The sequence below is a fragment of the Pristiophorus japonicus genome, unplaced genomic scaffold, assembly GCF_044704955.1.
Source record: "Pristiophorus japonicus isolate sPriJap1 unplaced genomic scaffold, sPriJap1.hap1 HAP1_SCAFFOLD_338, whole genome shotgun sequence".
Classification (NCBI taxonomy): Eukaryota; Metazoa; Chordata; class Chondrichthyes; family Pristiophoridae; genus Pristiophorus; species Pristiophorus japonicus.
In genome coordinates, this window is record NW_027253194.1 from 269,164 (window position 1) to 291,323 (window position 22,160).

General features: G+C 48.3%; 1 protein-coding gene across 1 annotated transcript in view; it reads left to right on the forward strand.

Annotated features, from left to right (window-relative positions):
• The window catches only part of LOC139250036 (retinol dehydrogenase 11), a 329,941-nt gene that overhangs the window by 12,509 nt on the left and 295,272 nt on the right, over positions 1-22,160 (forward strand). The window contains exon 2 of the mRNA XM_070872599.1: positions 3,102-3,341. Coding sequence (XP_070728700.1) covers positions 3,102-3,341 — 240 coding nt within the window. The remainder of the gene's footprint in view (positions 1-3,101; positions 3,342-22,160) is intronic.

Sequence of the window (22,160 nt, forward strand, 5' to 3'; positions counted from 1 at the left end):
GGAGGGTGGGGAATGTACAGGTACTGGAGGGTGGGGAATGTACAGGTACTGGAGGGTGAGGAATGTACAGGTACTGGAGGGCGGGGAATGTACAGGTACTGGAGGGTGAGGAATGTACAGGTACTGGAGGGCGGGGAATGTACAGGTACTGGAGGGTGAGGAATGTACAGGTACTGGAGGGCGGGGAATGTACAGGTACTGGAGGGTGGGGAATGTACAGGTACTGGAGGGTGAGGAATGTACAGGTACTGGAGAGTTGGGAATGTACAGGTACTGGAGGGTGGGGAATGTACAGGTACTGGAGGGTGAGGAATGTACAGGTACTGGAGGGCGGGTAATGTACAGGTACTGGAGGACGGGGAATGTACAGGTACTGGAGGATGGGGAATGTACAGGTATTGGAGGGTGGGGAATGTACAGGTACTGGAGAGTGGGGAATGTACAGGTACTGGAGGGTGGGGAATGTACAGGTACTGGAGGGTGGGGAATGTACAGGTACTGGAGGGTGGGGAATGTACAGGTACTGGAGGGTGGGGAATGTACAGGTACTGGAGGGTGGGGAATGTACAGGTACTGGAGGGTGGGGAATGTACAGGTACTGGAGGACGGGGAATGTACAGGTACTGGAGGGTGAGGAATGTACAGGTACTGGAGGGTGGGGAATGTCCAGGTACTGGAGGGTGGGGAATGTACAGGTACTGGAGGACGGGGAATGTACAGGTACTGGAGGGTGGGGAATGTACAGGTACTGGAGGGTGGGGAATGTACAGGTACTGGAGGGTGGGGAATGTACAGATACTGGAGGACGGGGAATGTACAGGTACTGGAGGGTGGGGAATGTACAGGTACTGGAGGGCGGGGAATGTACAGGTACTGGAGGACGGGGAATGTACAGGTACTGGAGGGTGGGGAATGTACAGGTACTGGAGGACGGGGAATGTACAGGTACAGGAGGGCGGGTAATGTACAGGTACTGGAGGGTGAGGAATGTACAGGTACTGGAGGACGGGGAATGTACAGGTACTGGAGGGTGGGGAATGTACAGGTACTGGAGGGTGGGGAATGTACAGGTACTGGAGGGTGGGGAATGTACAGGTACTGGAGGGTGGGGAATGTACAGATACTGGAGGACGGGGAATGTACAGGTACTGGAGGGTGGGGAATGTACAGGTACTGGAGGGTGGGGAATGTACAGGTACTGGAGGACGGGGAATGTACAGGTACTGGAGGGTGGGGAATGTACAGGTACTGGAGGGTGAGGAATGTACAGGTACTGGAGGACGGGGAATGTACAGGTACTGGAGGGTGAGGAATGTACAGATACTGGAGGACGGGGAATGTACAGGTACTGGAGGACGGGGAATGTACAGGTACTGGAGGGTGAGGAATGTACAGGTACTGGAGGGTGAGGAATGTACAGGTACTGGAGGGTGGGGAATGTACAGGTACTGGAGGGTGGGGAATGTCCAGGTACTGGAGGGTGGGGAATGTACAGGTACTGGAGGACGGGGAATGTACAGGTACTGGATAGTGGGGAATGTACAGGTACTGGAGGGTGAGGAATGTACAGGTACTGGAGGGTGGGGAATGTACAGGTACTGGAGGGTGGGGAATGTACAGGTACTGGAGGACGGGGAATGTACAGGTACTGGAGGACGGGGAATGTACAGGTACTGGAGGGTGAGGAATGTACAGGTACTGGAGGGTGAGGAATGTACAGGTACTGGAGGATGGGGAATGTACACGTACTGGAGGACGGGGAATGTACAGGTACTGGAGGGTGGGGAATGTACAGGTACTGGAGGGTGAGGAATGTACAGGTACTGGAGGATGGGGAATGTACAGGTACTGGAGGGTGAGGAATGTACAGGTACTGGAGGGTGAGGAATGTACAGGTACTGGAGGGTGGGGAATGTCCAGGTACTGGAGGGTGGGGAATGTACAGGTACTGGAGGACGGGGAATGTACAGGTACTGGAGGACGGGGAATGTACAGGTACTGGAGGACGGGGAATGTACAGGTACTGGAGGACGGGGAATGTACAGATACTGGAGGGTGGGGAATGTACAGGTACTGGAGGGCGGGGAATGTACAGGTACTGGAGGGTGGGGAATGTACAGGTACTGGAGGACGGGGAATGTACAGGTACTGGAGGACGGGGAATGTACAGGTACTGGAGGACGGGGAATGTACAGGTACTGGAGGACGGGGAATGTACAGATACTGGAGGGTGGGGAATGTACAGGTACTGGAGGGCGGGGAATGTACAGGTACTGGAGGGTGGGGAATGTACAGGTACTGGAGGGCGGGGAATGTACAGATACTGGAGGGTGGGGAATGTACAGGTACTGGAGGGCGGGGAATGTACAGGTACTGGAGGACGGGGAATGTACAGGTACTGGAGGACGGGGAATGTACAGGTACTGGAGAACCGGGAATGTACAGGTACTGGAGGGTGGGGAATGTACAGGTACTGGAGGGTGGGGAATGTACAGGTACTGGAGGGTGGGGAATGTACAGGTACTGGAGGGTGGGGAATGTACAGGTACTGGAGGACGGGGAATGTACAGGTACTGGAGGGTGGGGAATGTACAGGTACTGGAGGGTGGGGAATGTACAGGTACTGGAGGGTGGGGAATGTACAGGTACTGGAGGGTGGGGAATGTACAGGTACTGGAGGGTGGGGAATGTACAGGTACTGGAGGGTGGGGAATGTACAGGTACTGGAGGGTGGGGAATGTACAGGTACTGGAGGACGGGGAATGTACAGGTACTGGAGGACGGGGAATGTACAGGTACTGGAGGACGGGGACAGTCAGGAGAGAAAGGCGGGTCTGTACTGATCACGACTGCTGTTTAAATAGCCAGCACAGACAGGTTGGACGGATTGACTTTCTGAGCTGTCAGATTTCATACTAAAGAAAGATTTCCTTTATATCGCGCCTATCACATCCTCCCGAAGCACTTTACAGTCAATGAAGTACTTATTGAAGTGTCGTCACTTTACTAATGTTTGCACCAGTCCTGAGTCAGAAGGCGGTGGGTTCACGTCCCGCTGTATTGTGAAGCTTCATTGTGATGAACCTTGTTTCTGTGTCCAGGGATCGGGAGGTCCATTGCCCTGGACTTTGCCCAGAGAAATGCCCGTGTGATCTTGGCCTGCCGGAATTTGGAGCGAGGCCAGAGAGCGGAGCGAGAGATCCGGCTCAAGTCAGGGAACAGTAAGGTTCACCTGCGTCTTCTGGACACCAGCTCCATGGAATCGGTGCGGGAGTTCAGCAAGCGGATTAAGGCGGAGGAGAAACGGCTGGATATCCTTGTAAATAATGCAGCCACTTTCGGTAATGTGATGGTCCTGAGGGTAGAATAATGTCGAACCCGGGGACAAAGGGAAAGTGGGGAAGGGTCTGGGACCCCTGGCACTCCAGGAGGGATTGCTTTGTGACAAGTTTACTTCATTTCCCAGCCTTTGGCAATGTTCTGTGGTTCAACATTTGGAGCCCAGACAAATGAGACAGCAGTGTTTGGATAGAAATATATTTAATAAATAAAACAGTTGACAATTGATGTGCTCCTTGCAGGAGGAGAAGCTGAGTGTAAGACATGATTCCGACATTCATGCAGGGGACTTAGCGAACTGAGGGAACGTTCATCAAAAGCGATTTAATAGCATTGCTTATAATAATACTGAGAAAATAGAAATTAATTACCGAACATTTTCAATGCAAAATAAGTGAATGTAAAGAGCAGTATCACCTGTCTTCCTGCAGGGAGATCCGTGCACTATATATTCAGGAGAATCATCAGTTAATATCGCGTGTCACCAGCTCATCAAATCAACATTTCAATGTTTTTACTGTCTATTCTCAGTAACAGAACAGGTGAACAGGTTGGAAAGCATTCTCCTGGAAATTGCTGCAATAATCTCTGGAATGTGGCCGGGAAGGGGAGCTTCAACAAAAACTTTGAAAAGGGAATGGGCTATGTTGCTGAAAATAACTTTGATGGGGAAATGGCAGAGGGAGTGGGACTAATTGGATCATTCTTTCAAAGAGCTGGCACAGACAGGACGGGCAGAATGGCCTCCTTTGGTGCTGTATCATTGTATGATTCTATCAATAACTCAAACACGTCGGAACCCGGCACATGGGCACCGGAGACCAGGCTGAGTGGGTGAACCTACTGCTCACCTTCCCAGGTCCCCTCCATCCCAGATGTCAGCGTCCATCCAATTCGATTCACTCAAGGTGATGTTGAGAGGTGGCTGAGTGCACTGGACATGGCGATGGCTCAGGGCCCTGAGAACATCTGGGCTGCAGTGTTGGAGACCTGTGTACCCCAGCTCACCGGTCCACGGGCCAAGCTGTCCCAGGACAGCCCTGACACTGGCCTCGAACTGAGTGTGTCACATTGCCCAGGGACCACTCATGGTCAAAAACCCGCATCAAGCTATCATATTGTAAGGTGTCTCCGCGCTGATCCCAGTCTGATCCCGGACTCTCAGTCTTATCCCAGTCTGATCCCAGTCTGATCCCGGACTCTCAGTCTGATCCCAGCCTGATCCCGGACTCTCAGTCTGATCCCAGTCTGATCCCGGACTCTCAGTCTGATCCCAGTCTGATCCCGGACTCTCAGTCTGATCCCAATCTGATCCCGGACTATCAGTCTGATCCCAGTCTGATCCCGCATTCTCAGTCTGATCCCAGTCTGATCCCAGTCTGATCCCGGACTCTCAGAACATAGAACATAAGAACATAAGAATTAGGAACAGGAGTAGGCCATCTAGCCCCTCGAGCCTGCTCCGCCATTCAACAAGATCATGGCTGATCTGGCCGTGGACTCAGCTCCACTTACCCGCCCTCTCCCCGTAACCCTTAATTCCCTTATTGCTTAAAAATCTATCTATCTGTGACTTGAATACATTCAATGAGCTAGCCTCAACTGCTTCCTTGGGCAGAGAATTCCACAGATTCACAACCCTCTGGGAGAAGAAATTCCTTCTCAACTCGGTTTTAAATTGGCTCCTCCGTATTTTGAGGCTGTGCCCCCTAGTTCTAGTCTCCCCGACCAGTGGAAACAACCTCTCCGCCTCTATCTTGTCTATCCCTTTCATTATTTTAAATGTTTGTATAAGATCACCCCTCATCCTTCTGAACTCCAACGAGTAAAGACCCAGTCTACTCAATCTATCATCATAAGGTAACCCCCTCATCTCCGGAATCAGCCTAGTGAATCGTCTCTGTACCCCCTCCAAAGCTAGTATATCCTTCCTTAAGTAAGGTGACCAAAACTGCACGCAGTACTCCAGGTGCGGCCTCACCAATACCCTGTACAGTTGCAGCAGGACCTCCCTGCTTTTGTACTCCATCCCTCTCGCAATGAAGGCCAACATTCCATTCGCCTTCCTGATTACCTGCTGCACCTGCAAACTAACTTTTTGGGATTCCTGCACAAGGACCCCCAGGTCCCTCTGCACCGCAGCATGTTGTAATTTCTCCCCATTCAAATAATATTCCCTTTTACTGTTTATTTTCCCAAGGTGGATGACCTCACACTTTCCGACATTGTATTCCATCTGCCAAACCTTAGCCCATTCGATTAACCTATCCAAATCTCTTTGCAGCCTCTCTGTGTCCTCTACACAACCCGCTTTCCCACTAATCTTTGTGTCATCTGCAAATTTTGTTACACTACACTCTGTCCCCTCCTCCAGGTCATCTGTGTATATTGTAAACAGTTGTGGTCCCAGCACCGATCCCTGTGGCACACCACTAACCACCGATTTCCAACCCGAAAAGGACCCATTTATCCCGACTCTCTGCTTTCTGTTCGCCAGCCAATTCTCTATCCATGCTAATACATTTCCTCTGACTCCGCGTACCTTTATCTTCTGCAGTAACCTTTTGTGTGGCACCTTATCGAATGCCTTTTGGAAATCTAAATACACCACATCCATCGGTACACCTCTATCCACCATGCTCGGTATATCCTCAAAGAATTCCAGTAAATTAGTTAAACATAATTTCCCTTTCATGAATCCATGTTGCGTCTGCTTGATTGCACTATTCCTATCTAGATGTCCCACTATTTCTTCCTTAATGATAGTTTCAAGCATTTTCCCCACTACAAATGTTAAACTAACTGGCCTATAGTTACCTGTCTTTTGCCTGCCCCCTTTTTTAAACAGAGGCGTTACATTAGCTGCTTTCCAATCCGCTGGTACCTCCCCAGAGTCCAGAGAATTTTGGTAGATTATAACGAATGCATCTGCTATAACTTCTGCCATCTCTTTTAATACCCTGGGATGCATTTCATCAGGACCAGGGGACTTGTCTACCTTGAGACCCATTAGCCTGTCCAGCACTACCTCCCTAGTGATAGTGATTGTCTCAAGGTCCTCCCTTCCCACATTCCTGTGACCAGCAATTTTTGGCATGGTTTGTGTGTCTTCCACTGTGAAGACCGAAGCAAAATAATTGTTTAAGGTCTCAGCCATTTCCACATTTCCCATTATTAAATCCCCCTTCTCATCTTCTAAGGGACCAACATTTACTTTAGTCACTCTTTTCCATTTTATATATCGGTAAAAGCTTTTACTATTTGTTTTTATGTTTTGTGCATGTTTACCTTCGTAATCTATCTTTCCTTTCTTTATTGCTTTCTTAGTCATTCTTTGCTGTTGTTTAAAATGTTCCCAATCTTCTAGTTTCCCACTAACCTTGGCCACCTTATACGCATTGGTTTTTAATTTGATACTCTCCTTTATTTCCTTGGTTATCCACGGCTGGTTATCCCTTCTCTTACCGCCCTTCTTTTTCACTGGAATATATTTTTGTTGAGCACTATGAAAGAGCTCCTTAAAAGTCCTCCACTGTTCCTCAATTGTGCCACCGTTTAGTCTGTGTTTCCAGTCTACTTTAGCCAACTCTCCCCTCATCCCACTGTAGTCCCCTTTGTTTAAGCATAGTACGCTAGTTTGAGACACTACTTCCTCACCCTCAATCTGTATTACAAATTCAACCATACTGTGATCACTCATTCCGAAAGGATCTTTTACTAGGAGATCGTTTATTATTCCTGCTTCATTACACAGGACCAGATCTAAGATAGCTTGCTCCCTTGTAGGTTCTGTAACATACTGTTCTAAGAAACAATCCCGTATGCATTCTATGAATTCCTTCTCCAGGCTCCGTGCGATTTGATTTGACCAATCGATATGTAGGTTAAAATCCCCCATGATTACTGCTATTCCTTTTTCACATGCCTCCATTATTCCCTTGATTATTGCCCGCCCCACCGTGAAGTTATTATTGGGGCCTATAAACTACGCCCAGTGACTTTTTCCCCTTACTATCTCTAATCTCCACCCACAATGATTCAACATTTTGTTCCTTAGAGCCAATATCGTCTCTCACAACTGCCCTGATATCATCCTTTATTAACAGAGCTACCCCACCTCCTTTCCCTTCTTGTCTATCTTTCTGAATCGTCAGATACCCCTGTATGTTTAATTCCCAGTCTTGGCTACCCTGCAACCACGTTTCTGTAATGGCCACCAAATCATACCCATTTGTAATAATTTGTGCCGTCAACTCATTTACTTTATTTCGAATGCTGCGTGTGTTTAGGTAGAGTGTTTTAATCCTAGTTTTTAAACTATGATTTTTAGTTTTGATCCCTCCTGCAGCCCCTTTATATTCAGTGGCCCTTTTTGTTTTTTGCCTTGGGTTTCTCTGCCCTCCACTTTTACTCATCTCCTTTCTGTCTTTTGCTTTTGTCTCCTTTTTGTTTCCCTCTGTTTCCCTGCATTGGTTCCCATCCCCCTGCCATATTAGTTTAACTCCTCCCCAACAGCACTAGCAAACACTCCCCCTCGGACATTGGTTCTGGTCCTGCCCAGGTGCAGACTGTCTGGTTTGTACTGGTCCCACCTTCCCCAGAACCAGTTCCAATGCCCCAGGAATTTGAATCCCTCCCTGCTGCACCACTGCTCAAGCCACGTATTCATCTGAGCTATCCTGCGATTCCTACTCTGACTAGCACGTGGCACTGGTAGCAATCCCGAGATTACTACTTTTGAAGTCCTACTTTTTAATTTAGCTCCTAGCTCCTTAAATTCGTCTCGTAGGACCTCATCCCTTTTTTTTACCTATATCGTTGGTACCAATGTGCACCACGACAACTGGCTGTTCACCCTCCCTTTTCAGAATGTCCTGCACCTGCTCTGAGACATCCTTGACCCTTGCACCAGGGAGGCAACATACCATCCTGGAGTCTCGGTTGCAGCCGCAGAAACGCCTATCTATTCCCCTTACAATCGAATCCCCTATCACTATCGCTCTCCGTTGTGGAAAAATATTTCCGAGACTGTATAATATATATAAAGAGAGGTTTATTAAATCGGAGACAAAGCTTTGGGAGAAGTGTTAAAGACTCCTGCCTTTGAACCATCTTCTCAAATTGGTATCTGCAGTGAAGTTCTTTTATCTTACAAATTACATCACCTCATAGAAACATTTAAAATTCTGACGGGGTTAGACAGGTTAGATGCAGGAAGAATGTTCCCAATGTTGGGGAAGTCCAGAACCAGAGGTCACAGTCTAAGGATAAGGGGTAAGCCATTTAGGACCGAGATGCGGAGGAACTTCTTCACCCAGAGAGTGGTGAACCTGTGGAATTCTCTACCACAGAAAGTTGTTGAGGCCAATTCACTAAATATATTCAAAAAGGAGTTAGATGAGGTCCTTACTACTAGGGGGATCAAGGGGTATGGCGAGAAAGCAGGAATGGGGTACTGAAGTTGAATGTTCAGCCATGAACTCATTGAATGGCGGTGCAGGCTAGAAGGGCCGAATGGCCTACTCCTGCACCTATTTTCTATGTTTCTATGTTTCTATGTTTACAACACATGCTTTAGCACTACAAAGCTTTTACTATTGAAGGCTAAGCTTTTGATATTAACCATCCTGCATTGTGACAGGGCAGTATAAATAAGTGCAGGCTTTTGGCACCGGTATAAACAAACATACCCAGCACATAACTCTCCAGTGTTCATTATCTCACTTTCCTATCTCCAAAACTCAAGGCCAGCATACCTTGAAGTTTAACTGTTTTTTTATATAAAGCATAATGCATCAGTATTGTTCCTTACAAAATTCATTAAAGGGGAAAATAAAACAAATGTTTGGTCCCATACTAGTCAAGTATATGTCCAAAAATCCGCTCCAACAATATTCCTCCTTTTGGTCCTGGAGGATGTTCACGAAATCCCGATGACCACAATGATAGTAGCATATATTCGTCCTTTGGGGTATGTTACTTCCCTGATGTTCCGTATGTCCACCTTGCCTGTAGCTCTAGGCTACCCTTCAAAGATAGTGGTCGGTGTCATTGTCGTCTGTTTCTTCATCCTTGGTGTCTTCAGGTATTTCCATCAGGTGTGCTTCTTCTTCGGTGATTACACTGGCTACTGGCATCAGTCGGGCCATCATAACTTTACAGCAGATATTAAACACCCGATAATCAGACAGCAAGTAATTATTATTACAACCAGAATAATTACTCCATGCATTAGATAGGACCCCAGGATTCCCCTAACAGCCAGTCAAACCAGCCAGATCCTCCTACTGGCGTGGATAACCTCTTTACCTCCCTTCTTATGTGATCAGCGAGGTTGGTTGTTTTCTGAATTATCGGGAATGTAAGTGCAACATTCAGCTCCAATTAAGGCACATGTGCCCCCACTTTGTGCTAGTATATAATCTCGGCCCATTCGGTTCTGGAGTACCATTGTGCGTATGGCTACCATTTCAGCCGTTATACCCTCTATTGCTTCAGCAGTGTCATTAACTATCTGTTCCAGTACCCTCTCTAGGTTACGTAATTCATCCATGGTGCGTCCTATCCCTAATGGGAGCATCATGACCCCAAATAGCCTCTCTACCGGGGTAAGAGCTCGTCTTAGTCGACCTGGTGTCTGTACTTCTGCTAGAGTACGTACCCACCTGACAAAAGGGACCACATATCCCAAATAACAGGATCCCCTCCAGTTCTGAGGCAACCAGGGGTAGGCCTTGTGCCCGCACACAAAATAAGTGCCACTGTATGCTGTTAGATTCGATCCCAATCTCTCTCTCAGCCCCCGTCGCCACCTAATCTCAGGGTCCCAGTCCTGGCTACTTGTCTGATTCTTCAAACCCTCGATTTCAAAGAACCCCTGGTTTGTTGTTTCGCTGGCTATTATGTTCCACCTGGTGAGGTTAAAGTACTGCGTACAATTGCTATATCCTGCTACAAAACCTGTTTCCTCACCAGTCAGGTCTCTAGTGAAACAAATGTCAGCGGTGGGCCTTCCAACTCCTGAGGTGTTGGTCAAAACCAGGAACGGGGTCGTACCGACCTGTTGTATTCTGGCTGGTACCATCCGTCAAATGCATCCAAAAGGTAACCCCCCCACGATCTCCACGTTTCTTTATCCCCACTCTGGTTCCAAGTATCATTTACTTTCCCTGTACCGTTTTGTCGCATTACCCACTCCGCTACTTCCGAGATGTTAAGGGAGATTGACCTCAAAGGGATGTCTCCTTTGCTATGTATGGGATGTGCGAACATACCCAGCAACTGGAAAAGTTCTCATTTTGCGCATAAACACAAGACATGTACAAAAAGGTATTCACGTGTAACTCTCGTTTCGGTCTAGCTAGCAGGCCGGACCTAACATGAACTATGATAATCGCACCAATCGCAATGTATAGTTTCATCTTATTCCTCTATAATTAACAAATAGTCAAAGGCAAAATGGCCGTATGGCTTGCTTGAAGAATCTCTCGCTGTCAATCTGTAAATAGACAAACAACAACAACTAATACGTGTGCTAAACGGCTGGTTCAAAAACCTTAAGCTGGGTCCGATGCTTCCATTGTCTGTTCCCTTTAACATCGATGCAGGCACAAGTGTCCCTGCTGATTATAACCTCATACGGTCCTGTCCATTTTTGGGGCAAACCCCGGTTTTCCCGGGAGGACCCTTACCATAACGCGACTTCCCGCCAACGGGACTTCAGGGAGCTTTGTAAGCTCTGTTTCTGCGTCTCTTTCTTCCTGATTGTCCCTAACTAATTTACGCATCCCTTTTAATTGAGTACTTAGTTCCAAAACATACCGTTTTATTTTGTCTTTTAATGGGCCTACATCGCCCCCCCTGTTATGATGTTCTCTGGTAATTGCATCGCCCTTCCTGTCATTAGTTCATAAGGAGTTAATCCGGTTGTCCAGTTTGTCGCGGCTCTTATCTTCATCAATATAATGGGTAATACTTCGGTCCACGTTTTTCCTGACATGTGCATGGCCTTTGCCAGGGCGTTCTTCAGGATACGGTTCATGCGCTCTCCCATCCCAGAACTCTGCGGGTGCTAGGGGATGTGGAATTTTTGTTTTATGCCCATCAGCTGGCATATTGTTTTTACAATTTTCTAAACTGCTAAAGCTTACTGTTTTAGCCTTTTTCAAAAGTCCCTTTTACACCTTCACAGATAGCTCACCACTCGCCCAGGAGTTTGACCTGATCCCTGAAGGTATTTCTAAATTTAAAACTCTTTTTTTTTACTGAGCTAGAAGCTTTCGTGTCAAGGTTTTACATAAAAGAAAATGGGAGTGTTTTAAAAGGCATTCTTCATCTCATTCCTGGACTAAATTTATGTCTTTCAACCCAATTGCATGTTTTCTTTCGACAAGTAAGTGAGCGTGTCAAATTCTTTTTTTTTTTTACTACCGGGACCATGTATTTTTATCTTTTACTCAACAAACCTATCCTTTGTGCATTTCCTAGCTCCGTAACTTATCATCCGAATATATCCACACCTTCGTTTCTAACTTAAAATGTAATACCATAAGGTTCACAGTTTCTTAAACTTCCCACATACAGGACAACACGATGAAGGGTTAAAAAAAAACATTTCACTCTGTTTGGAAAGAGTGGGTGGAGCTAAAACAGGAAGGCAACTCCACACCTTCCCAAACAGGCTTTCATTCATTCCACAGTCAAAATCACTCGAGTACTCTCTTCATTCAAAATAGACACTCACAAAAGTCTCTCTTCATTCAACAAAGCTTATGTCTGGATCCATATGTCACTTAAGATAGTCACTATCAGCTTTTTTATGGCATTACGTAATTACACAAGTTACAATTAATGATAGGAATTAATTAATGACCCGGGCAGCCCGCGTTTTACATTCCCTTCCTTACCTTCCATGTTCGCCAGTCTCGGACGTTTCCCTTTGTTTCTGGAATACTCACGGCCACGACTACTCTGTGGAGACCCTTTGTCTTCGCAACAAAGCTAGCGTGTTTCCTGACCACCGGAGTTTTCGGCTCTAGGTTGGAGTGATCAGTTCCTTTCCGCACCAACCTTATTTACTAAAGGCACAACTCAAAATGGTTAGTCAGCCTCTTCCCGCTATCTACTTACTCATATCTTATACACTATCCCGTCGTGCCCGGACACCTCTCTTTTCAGTCTCTAACACCAGATTCCAGACACTGTCTTAAGTGATCACGTCTGATCGGACAGTATCCTGTCGTGACGCTATTTTGTTGTGGAAAAATATTTCCGAGACTGTATAATATATAAAGAGAGGTTTATTAAATCGGAGACAAAGCTTTGGGAGAAGTGTTAAAGACCCCTGTCTTTGAACCATCTTCTCAAATTGGTATCTGCAGTGAAGTTCTTTTATCTTACAAATTACGGCACTTTACAACACATGCTTTAGCACTACAAAGCTTTTAATATCGAAGGCTAGGCTTTTGATATAACCCATCCTGCATTGTGACAGGGCAGTATAAACAAGTGCAGGCTTTTGGCACCGGTATAAACAAACATACCCAGCACTTAACTCTCCAGTGTTCATTATCTCACTTTCCTATCTCCACAACTCAAGGCCAGCATACCTTGAAGTTCAACTGTTTTTTTCAAAAAAGCTAATGCATCGGTATTGTTCCTTACAAAATTCATTAAAGGGGAAAATAAAACAAATGTTTGGTCCCGTATACAATCAAGTATATGTCCAAAAATCCGCTCCAACACTCTCCCACTCTTTTTCCTGCCCTCCTGTTCAGCAGAGCCAGCCACGGTGCCATGAACTTGGCTGCTGCTGCCCTCCCCTGATGAGTCATCCCCCTCAACAGTACTCAAAGCAGTGTATCTGTTTTGCAAGGGGTTGACCGCAGGGGACCCCTGCACTACCTTCCTTGCACTTCTCTTCCTGCTGGTCTTTCATTCCCCAGCTGGCTGTGGATCAGTCTGATCGCAGTCTGATCCCGGACTCTCAGTCTGATCCCAGTCTGATTATGTACACTCAGTCTGATCCAAGTCTGAGCCCGGACTCTCAGTCTGATCCCAGTCTGATTATGTACACTCAGTCTGATCCCAGTCTGAGCCCGGACTCTCAGTCTGATCCAAGTCTGAGCCCGGACTCTCAGTCTGATCCCAGTCTGATTATGTACACTCAGTCTGATCCAAGTCTGAGCCCGGACTCTCAGTCTGATCCCAGTCTGATTCTGTACACTCAGTCTGATCTCAGTCTCAGCCCGGACTCTCAGTCTGATCCCAGTCTGATTCTGCACTCTCAGTCTGATCTCAGTCTGAGCCCGGACTCTCAGTCTGATCCCAGTCTGATTCTGTACACTCAGTCTGATCTCAGTCTGAGCACGGACTCTCAGTCTGATCCCAGTCTGATTCTGCACACTCAGTCTGATCCCAGTCTGATTCTGTACACTCAGTCTGATACCAGTCTGAGCCCGGACTCTCAGTCTGATCCCAGTAAGATCCCGCACTCTCAGTCTGATCCCAGTCTGAGCCCGGACTCTCAGTCTGATCCCAGTCTGAGCCCGGACACTCAGTCTGATCCCAGTCTGAGCCCGGACTCTCAGTCTGATCCCAGTCTGAGCCCGGACTCTCAGTCTGATCTCAGTCTGATTCTGTACACTCAGTCTGAGCCCGGACTCTCAGTCTGATCCCAGTCTGAGCCCGGACTCTCAGTCTGATCCCAGTCTGAGCCCGGACTCTCAGTCTGATCCCAGTCTGAGCCCGGACTCTCAGTCTGATCACGCACTCTCAGTCTGATCCCAGTCTGATCCCGGACTCTCAGTCTGATCCCAGGAAGATCCCGCACTCTCAGTCTGATCCCAGTCTGAGCCCGGACTCTCAGTCTGATCCCAGTCTGAGCCCGGACTCTCAGTCTGATCCCAGTCAGATCCTGCACTCTCAGTCTGATCCCGGTGTCAGGGGTTTTCACAGGGTTGTTGTGCCTTGGGTGTCTCTCTCTGGGCTTCTGTCCTCACAGCTTATGCCTGGCCTGTGAGGTACGCTGAGTGCTGCAAGAGCACCCCTGGAGAGACTGTGTCCACAGCTTATGCCTGGCCTGTGAGGCACCTGTGAGTGTCAAACACTCCTAACCCCTTCTTCCCGAGCCTGTGACACACAGTTGAGCATTTTCGAGGCGCTCCTAGCTTCCCTTACACGGTTCTGACATAAGACTCACGATCAGGAGATGTAATACAATAGAACTGAGACAAGGTGATTCCAAGAGGAACTTTATGCTTCCAATTTATTTGGCAAGGTGTAACTCAACAAACAGCAATACACCAACAAACAATCCCCCTAAATCCCACTAAACGGACACAACGAATATCTTTACACCAGTTTAGCAGTACAATGCCCAACCTCCCACCTTTCCTGGCCTAACTGAGTTGGGAGATCTGGGGACCAGAGGTTATACTCACTACTGTGCCTTCCGCAGTCTGGTGGTTTGTTTCTTCTATCTTCGGTGTCTTCGGACACTGGTTTTCCTTCAGTGTCGAGAGGCCTGTGGTTGTAGTTGTTGGATCACGAGGGCAGGAAAAATCATCACTCCTCTATACCACTACGTCAGAAACCCCTTTTTTATAGCCAGATTATCCAGTCCGCCTCTCCTGCTGAAGTCAATTCTTCTCATTGGTGGACTTTTGATTTTGAAAAATGCAGCAGTTTGAGGTTTTTAGTTTTTTCCCCACTGATGTTAACCTACTCAAGGTTTGAGTGGGTGTTGATTGCATTGGCCTCCTGTAGCCATTGTGCTAGTCTGGCCTGAGCCAGATATTTCTATGCCTGATGAAAAAGGTGTTGGAATATGTATGTGGCATTGTTTAAATGCTAATGTTTTCAAGGGGCAAGTTTCGAGGGTATACAGTTCCCAGACAATTTGATTAGTTCCAATGTCCAAACTGGCCCTTTTGATATTGACTCCACCCCTTTTCTTGCAGACCTTTTAAAAAATCCCAAATTCGATTAAAGTTCGTAGTTTCTTCCATGTGCACTTTAGGATTTCAAACTTTCTGGTAGATAGTTCCAAATTAAATTCCCTTTCCTATGAGTCCAAACACTGGGGGGGAGGGGTCTCCATTTGTGTCCCAAAGTTTCCCTTCCATCGGTTTCAATTCACAGCACAGACCGATCCCACAGCCCCTTTCCTTCTGGGTAAAATGAGGGGGTTTTCATCCTCCCCTACACCAGACTCTCAGTCTGATCCCAGAATCCCAGCCTGATCCCAGTCTTTTCCCAGAATCTCAGTCTGATCCCAGTCTTTTCAAAGAATCTCAGTCTGATCCCAGTCTTTTCCCAGAATCTCAGTCTGATCCCAGTCTGATTCCAGATTCTCAGGCCCACTCCCAGTCTGATCCCAGACTCTCAGTCTGATCCCAATCTGATCCCAGACTCTCAGTCCCAATCCCAGTCTGATCCCGGACTTTCAGTCTTATCCGAACCTGATCCCGGAATATCAGTCCGATGCCAGTCTGAGACCGGACTCTCAGTCTGATCCCAGTCTGATTCTGTACACTCAGTCTGATCCCAGTCTGATCCCGGACTCTCAGTCTGATCCCGGCCTCTCAGTCTTATCCGAACCTGATCCCGGAATATCAGTCCGATGCCAGTCTGAGACCGGACTCTCAGTCTGATCCCAGTCTGATTCTGTACACTCAGTCTGATCCCAGTCTGATCCCGGACTCTCAGTCTGATCCCAGTCTGATTCTGTACACTCAGTCTGATCCCAGTCTGATCCCGGACTCTCAGTCTGATCCCGGCCTCTCAGTCTCACTCCCAGTCTGATCCCGGACTCTCAGTCTGATCCCAGCCTGATCCGGGACTCTCAGTCTGATCCCGGACTCTCAGTCTGATCCCAGCCTGATCCGGGACTCTCAGTCTGATCCCGGACTCTCAGTCTGATCCCAGCCCGATCTCGGTCTCGCAGTCTGATCCCGGACTCTCAGTCCCACTCCCAGTCTGATCCCGGACTCTCAGTTTGATCCCAGTCTGATTCCAGACACTCAGTCCCACTCCCAGTCTGATCCCAGACTCTGAGTCTGATCCTAGCTTGATCCCGGACTCTCAGTCTGAACCCAGTTTGATCCCGGACTCTCAGTCTGAACCCAGTTTGATCCCGGACTCTCAGTCTGAACCCAGTTTGATCCCGGACTCTCAGTCACTCCTCAGAGTCTGTTCCCAGTCTGAACCCGGACTCTCAGTCTGATCCAGTCTGATCCCGGATTCTCAGTCTGATCCCGGACTCTCAGTCTGATCCAGTCTGATCCCGGATTCTCAGTCTGATCCCAGTCTGATCCCGGACTCTCAGTCTGATCCCAGTCTGATTATGTACACTCAGTCTGATCCCAGTCTGATCCCGGACTCTCAGTCTGATCCCAGTCTGATTCTGTACACTCAGTCTGATCCCAGTCTGAGCCCGGACTCTCAGTCTGATCCCAGTCTGAGCCCGGACTCTCAGTCTGATCCCAGTCTGAGCCCGGACTCTCAGTCTAATCCCAGTCTGATTCTGCACATTCAGTCTAATCCCAGTCTGATTCTGTACACTCAGTCTGATCCCAGTCTGATTCTGTACACTCAGTCTGATCCCAGTCTGATTCTGCACACTCAGTCTGATCCCAGTCTGAGCCCGGACTCTCAGTCTGATCCCAGTCTGATTCTGTACACTCAGTCTGATCCCAGTCTGAGCCCGGACTCTCAGTCTGATACCAGTCTGAGCCCGGACTCTCAGTCTGATCCCAGTAAGATCCCGCACTCTCAGTCTGATCCCAGTCTGAGCCCGGACTCTCAGTCTGATCCCAGTCTGAGCCCGGACACTCAGTCTGATCCCAGTCTGAGCCCGGACTCTCAGTCTGATCCCAGTCTGAGCCCGGACTCTCAGTCTGATCCCAGTCTGAGCCCGGACTCTCAGTCTGATCACGCACTCTCAGTCTGATCCCAGTCTGATCCCGGACTCTCAGTCTGATCCCAGGAAGATCCCGCACTCTCAGTCTGATCCCAGTCTGAGCCCGGACTCTCAGTCTGATCCCAGTCTGAGCCCGGACTCTCAGTCTGATCCCAGTCAGATCCTGCACTCTCAGTCTGATCCCGGTGTCAGGGGTTTTCACAGGGTTGTTGTGCCTTGGGTGTCTCTCTCTGGGCTTCTGTCCTCACAGCTTATGCCTGGCCTGTGAGGTACGCTGAGTGCTGCAAGAGCACCCCTGGAGAGACTGTGTCCACAGCTTATGCCTGGCCTGTGAGGCACCTGTGAGTGTCAAACACTCCTAACCCCTTCTTCCCGAGCCTGTGACACACAGTTGAGCGTTTTCGAGGCGCTCCTAGCTTCCCTTACACGGTTCTGACATAAGACTCACGATCAGGAGATGTAATACAATAGAACTGAGACAAGGTGATTCCGAGGAACTTTATGCTTCCAATTTATTTGGCAAGGTGTAACTCAACAAACAGCAATACACCAACAAACAATCCCCCTAAATCCCACTAAACGGACACAACGAATATCTTTACACCAGTTTAGCAGTACAATGCCCAACCTCCCACCTTTCCTGGCCTAACTGAGTTGGGAGTTCTGGGGACCAGAGTTTATACTCACTACTGTGCCTTCCGCAGTCTGGCGGTTTGTTTCATCTATCTTCGGTGTCTTCGGACACTGGTTTTCCTTCAGTGTCGAGAGGCCTGTGGTTGTAGTTGTTGGATCACGAGGGCAGGAAAAATCATCACTCCTCTATACCACTACGTCAGAAACCCCTTTTTTATAGCCAGATTATCCAGTCCGCCTCTCCTGCTGAAGTCAATTCTTCTCATTGGTGGACTTTTGATTTTGAAAAATGCAGCAGTTTGAGGTTTTTAGGTTTTTTTCCCACTGATCTTAACCTACTCAAGGTTTGAGTGGGTGTTGATTGCATTGGCCTCCTGTAGCCATTGTGCTAGTCTGGCCTGAGCCAGATATTTCTATGCCTGATGAAAAAGGTGTTGGAATATGTATGTGGCATTGTTTAAATGCTAATGTTTTCAAGGGGCAAGTTTCGAGGGTATACAGTTCCCAGACAATTTGATTAGTTCCAATGTCCAAACTGGCCCTTTTGATATTGACCCCACCCCTTTTCTTGCAGACCTTTAAAAAATCCCAAATTCGATTAAAGTTCGTAGTTTCTTCCATGTGCACTTTAGGATTTCAAACTTTCTGGTAGATAGTTCCAAATTAAATTCCCTTTCCTATGAGTCCAAACACTGGGGGGGAGGGGTCTCCATTTGTGTCCCAAAGTTTCCCTTCCATCGGTTTCAATTCACAGCACAGACCGATCCCACAGCCCCTTTCCTTCTGGGTAAAATGAGGGGGTTTTCATCCTCCCCTACACCAGACTCTCAGTCTGATCCCAGAATCCCAGCCTGATCCCAGTCTTTTCCCAGAATCTCAGTCTGATCCCAGTCTTTTCCCAGAATCTCAGTCTGATCCCAGTCTGATTCCAGATTCTCAGTCCCACTCCCAGTCTGATCCTGGACTCTCGGTCTGATCCCAATCTGATCCCAGACTCTCAGTCCCAATCCCAGTCTGATCCCGGACTTTCAGTCTTATCCGAACCTGATCCCGGAATATCAGTCCGATGCCAGTCTGATCCCGGACTCTCAGTCTGATCCCAGTCTGATTCTGTACACTCAGTCTGATCTCAGTCTGATCCCGGAATATCAGTCTGATCCCAGTCTGATCCCGGACTCTCAGTCTGATCCTGGCCTCTCAGTCTCACTCCCAGTCTGATCCCGGACTCTCAGTCTGATCCCAGCCTGATCCCAGACTCTCAGTCTGATCCTGGCCTCTCAGTCTCACTCCCAGTCTGATCCCGGACTCTCAGTCTGATCCCATATTATCAGCCCTGATCCCAGTCTGAACCCGACCTCTCAGTCTGATCCCAGTCTGATCCCGGACTCTCAGATTGATCCCAGTCTGATTCCAGACACTCAGTCCCACTCCCAGTCTGATCCCAGACTCTGAGTCTGATCCTAGCTTGATCCCGGACTCTCAGTCTGAACCCAGTTTGATCCTGGACTCTCAGTCTGAACCCAGTTTGATCCCGGACTCTCAGTCTGAACCCAGTTTGATCCCGGACTCTCAGTCTGAACCCAGTTTGATCCCGGACTCTCAGTCACCCCTCAGAGTCTGTTCCCAGTCTGAACCCGGACTCTCAGTCTGATCCCGGATTCTCAGTCTGATCCCGGACTCTCAGTCTGATCCAGTCTGATCCCGGATTCTCAGTCTGATCCCGGACACTCAGTCTGATTATGTACACTCAGTCTGATACCAGTCTGAGCCCGGACTCTCAGTCTGATCTCAGTCTGATCCCGGACTCTCAGTCTAATCCCAGTCTGATTCTGTACACTAAGTCTGATCCCAGTCTAATCGCGGACTCTCAGTCTGATCCCAGTCTGATTCTGCACACTCAGTCTGATCCCAGTCTGATTCTGTAAACTCAGTTTGATCCCAGTCTGAGCCCGGACTCTCAGTCTGATCCCAGTCTGAGCCCGGACTCTCAGTCTGATCCCAGTCAGATCCCGCACTCTCAGTCTGATCCCAGTCTGATCCCGGACTCTCAGTCTGATCCCGGTGTCAGGGGTTTTCACAGGGTTGTTGTGCCTTGGGTGTCTCTCTCTGGGCTTCTGTCCTCACAGCTTATGCCTGGCCTGTGAGGTACGCTGAGTGCTGCAAGAGCACCCCTGGAGAGACTGTCCCCACAGCTTATGCCTGGCCTGTGAGGCACCTGTGAGTGTCAAACACTCCTAACCCCTTCTTCCCGAGCCTGTGACACACAGTTGAGCGTTTTCGAGGCGCTCCTAGCTTCCCTTACACGGTTCTGACATAAGACTCACGATCAGGAGATGTAATACAATAGAACTGAGACAAGGTGATTCCAAGAGGAACTTTATGCTTCCAATTTATTTGGCAAGGTGTAACTCAACAAACAGCAATACACCAACAAAACAATCCCCCTAAATCCCACTAAACGGACACAACGAATATCTTTACACCAGTTTAGCAGTACAATGCCCAACCTCCCACCTTTCCTGGCCTAACTGAGTTGGGAGATCTGGGGACCAGAGGTTATACTCACTACTGTGCCTTCCGCAGTCTGGCGGTTTGTTTCTTCTATCTTCGGTGTCTTCGGACACTGGTTTTCCTTCAGTGTCGAGAGGCCTGTGGTTGTGGTTGTTGAATCACCAGGACAGGGAAAATCATCACTCCTCTATACCACTACGTCAGAAACCCCTTTTTTATAGCCAGATTATCCAGTCCGCCTCTCCTGCTGAAGTCAATTCTTCTCATTGGTGGACTTTTGATTTTGAAAAATGCAGCAGTTTGAGGTTTTTAGTTTTTTTCCCACTGATCTTAACCTACTCAAGGTTTGAGTGGGTGTTGATTGCATTGGCCTCCTGTAGCCATTGTGCTAGTCTGGCCTGAGCCAGATATTTCTATGCCTGATGAAAAAGGTGTTGGAATATGTATGTGGCATTGTTTAAATGCTAATGTTTTCAAGGGGCAAGTTTCGAGGGTATACAGTTCCCAGACAATTTGATTAGTTCCAATGTCCAAACTGGCCCTTTTGATATTGACCCCACCCCTTTTCTTGCAGACCTTTTAAAAAATCCCAAATTCGATTAAAGTTCGTAGTTTCTTCCATGTGCACTTTAGGATTTCAAACTTTCTGGTAGATAGTTCCAAATTAAATTCCCTTTCCTATGAGTCCAAACACTGGGGGGGATGGGTCTCCATTTGTGTCCCAAAGTTTCCCTTCCATCGGTTTCAATTCACAGCACAGACCGATCCCACAGCCCCTTTCCTTCTGGGTAAAATGAGGGGGTTTTCATCCTCCCCTACACCAGACTCTCAGTCTGATCCCAGAATCCCAGCCTGATCCCAGTCTTTTCCCAGAATCTCAGTCTGATCCCAGTCTTTTCAAAGAATCTCAGTCTGATCCCAGTCTTTTCCCAGAATCTCAGTCTGATCCCAGTCTGATTCCAGATTCTCAGGCCCACTCCCAGTCTGATCCCAGACTCTCAGTCTGATCCCAATCTGATCCCAGACTCTCAGTCCCAATCCCAGTCTGATCCCGGACTTTCAGTCTTATCCGAACCTGATCCCGGAATATCAGTCCGATGCCAGTCTGAGACCGGACTCTCAGTCTGATCCCAGTCTGATTCTGTACACTCAGTCTGATCCCAGTCTGATCCCGGACTCTCAGTCTGATCCCGGCCTCTCAGTCTTATCCGAACCTGATCCCGGAATATCAGTCCGATGCCAGTCTGAGACCGGACTCTCAGTCTGATCCCAGTCTGATTCTGTACACTCAGTCTGATCCCAGTCTGATCCCGGACTCTCAGTCTGATCCCAGTCTGATTCTGTACACTCAGTCTGATCCCAGTCTGATCCCGGACTCTCAGTCTGATCCCGGCCTCTCAGTCTCACTCCCAGTCTGATCCCGGACTCTCAGTCTGATCCCAGCCTGATCCGGGACTCTCAGTCTGATCCCGGACTCTCAGTCTGATCCCAGCCTGATCCGGGACTCTCAGTCTGATCCCGGACTCTCAGTCTGATCCCAGCCCGATCTCGGTCTCGCAGTCTGATCCCGGACTCTCAGTCCCACTCCCAGTCTGATCCCGGACTCTCAGTTTGATCCCAGTCTGATTCCAGACACTCAGTCCCACTCCCAGTCTGATCCCAGACTCTGAGTCTGATCCTAGCTTGATCCCGGACTCTCAGTCTGAACCCAGTTTGATCCCGGACTCTCAGTCTGAACCCAGTTTGATCCCGGACT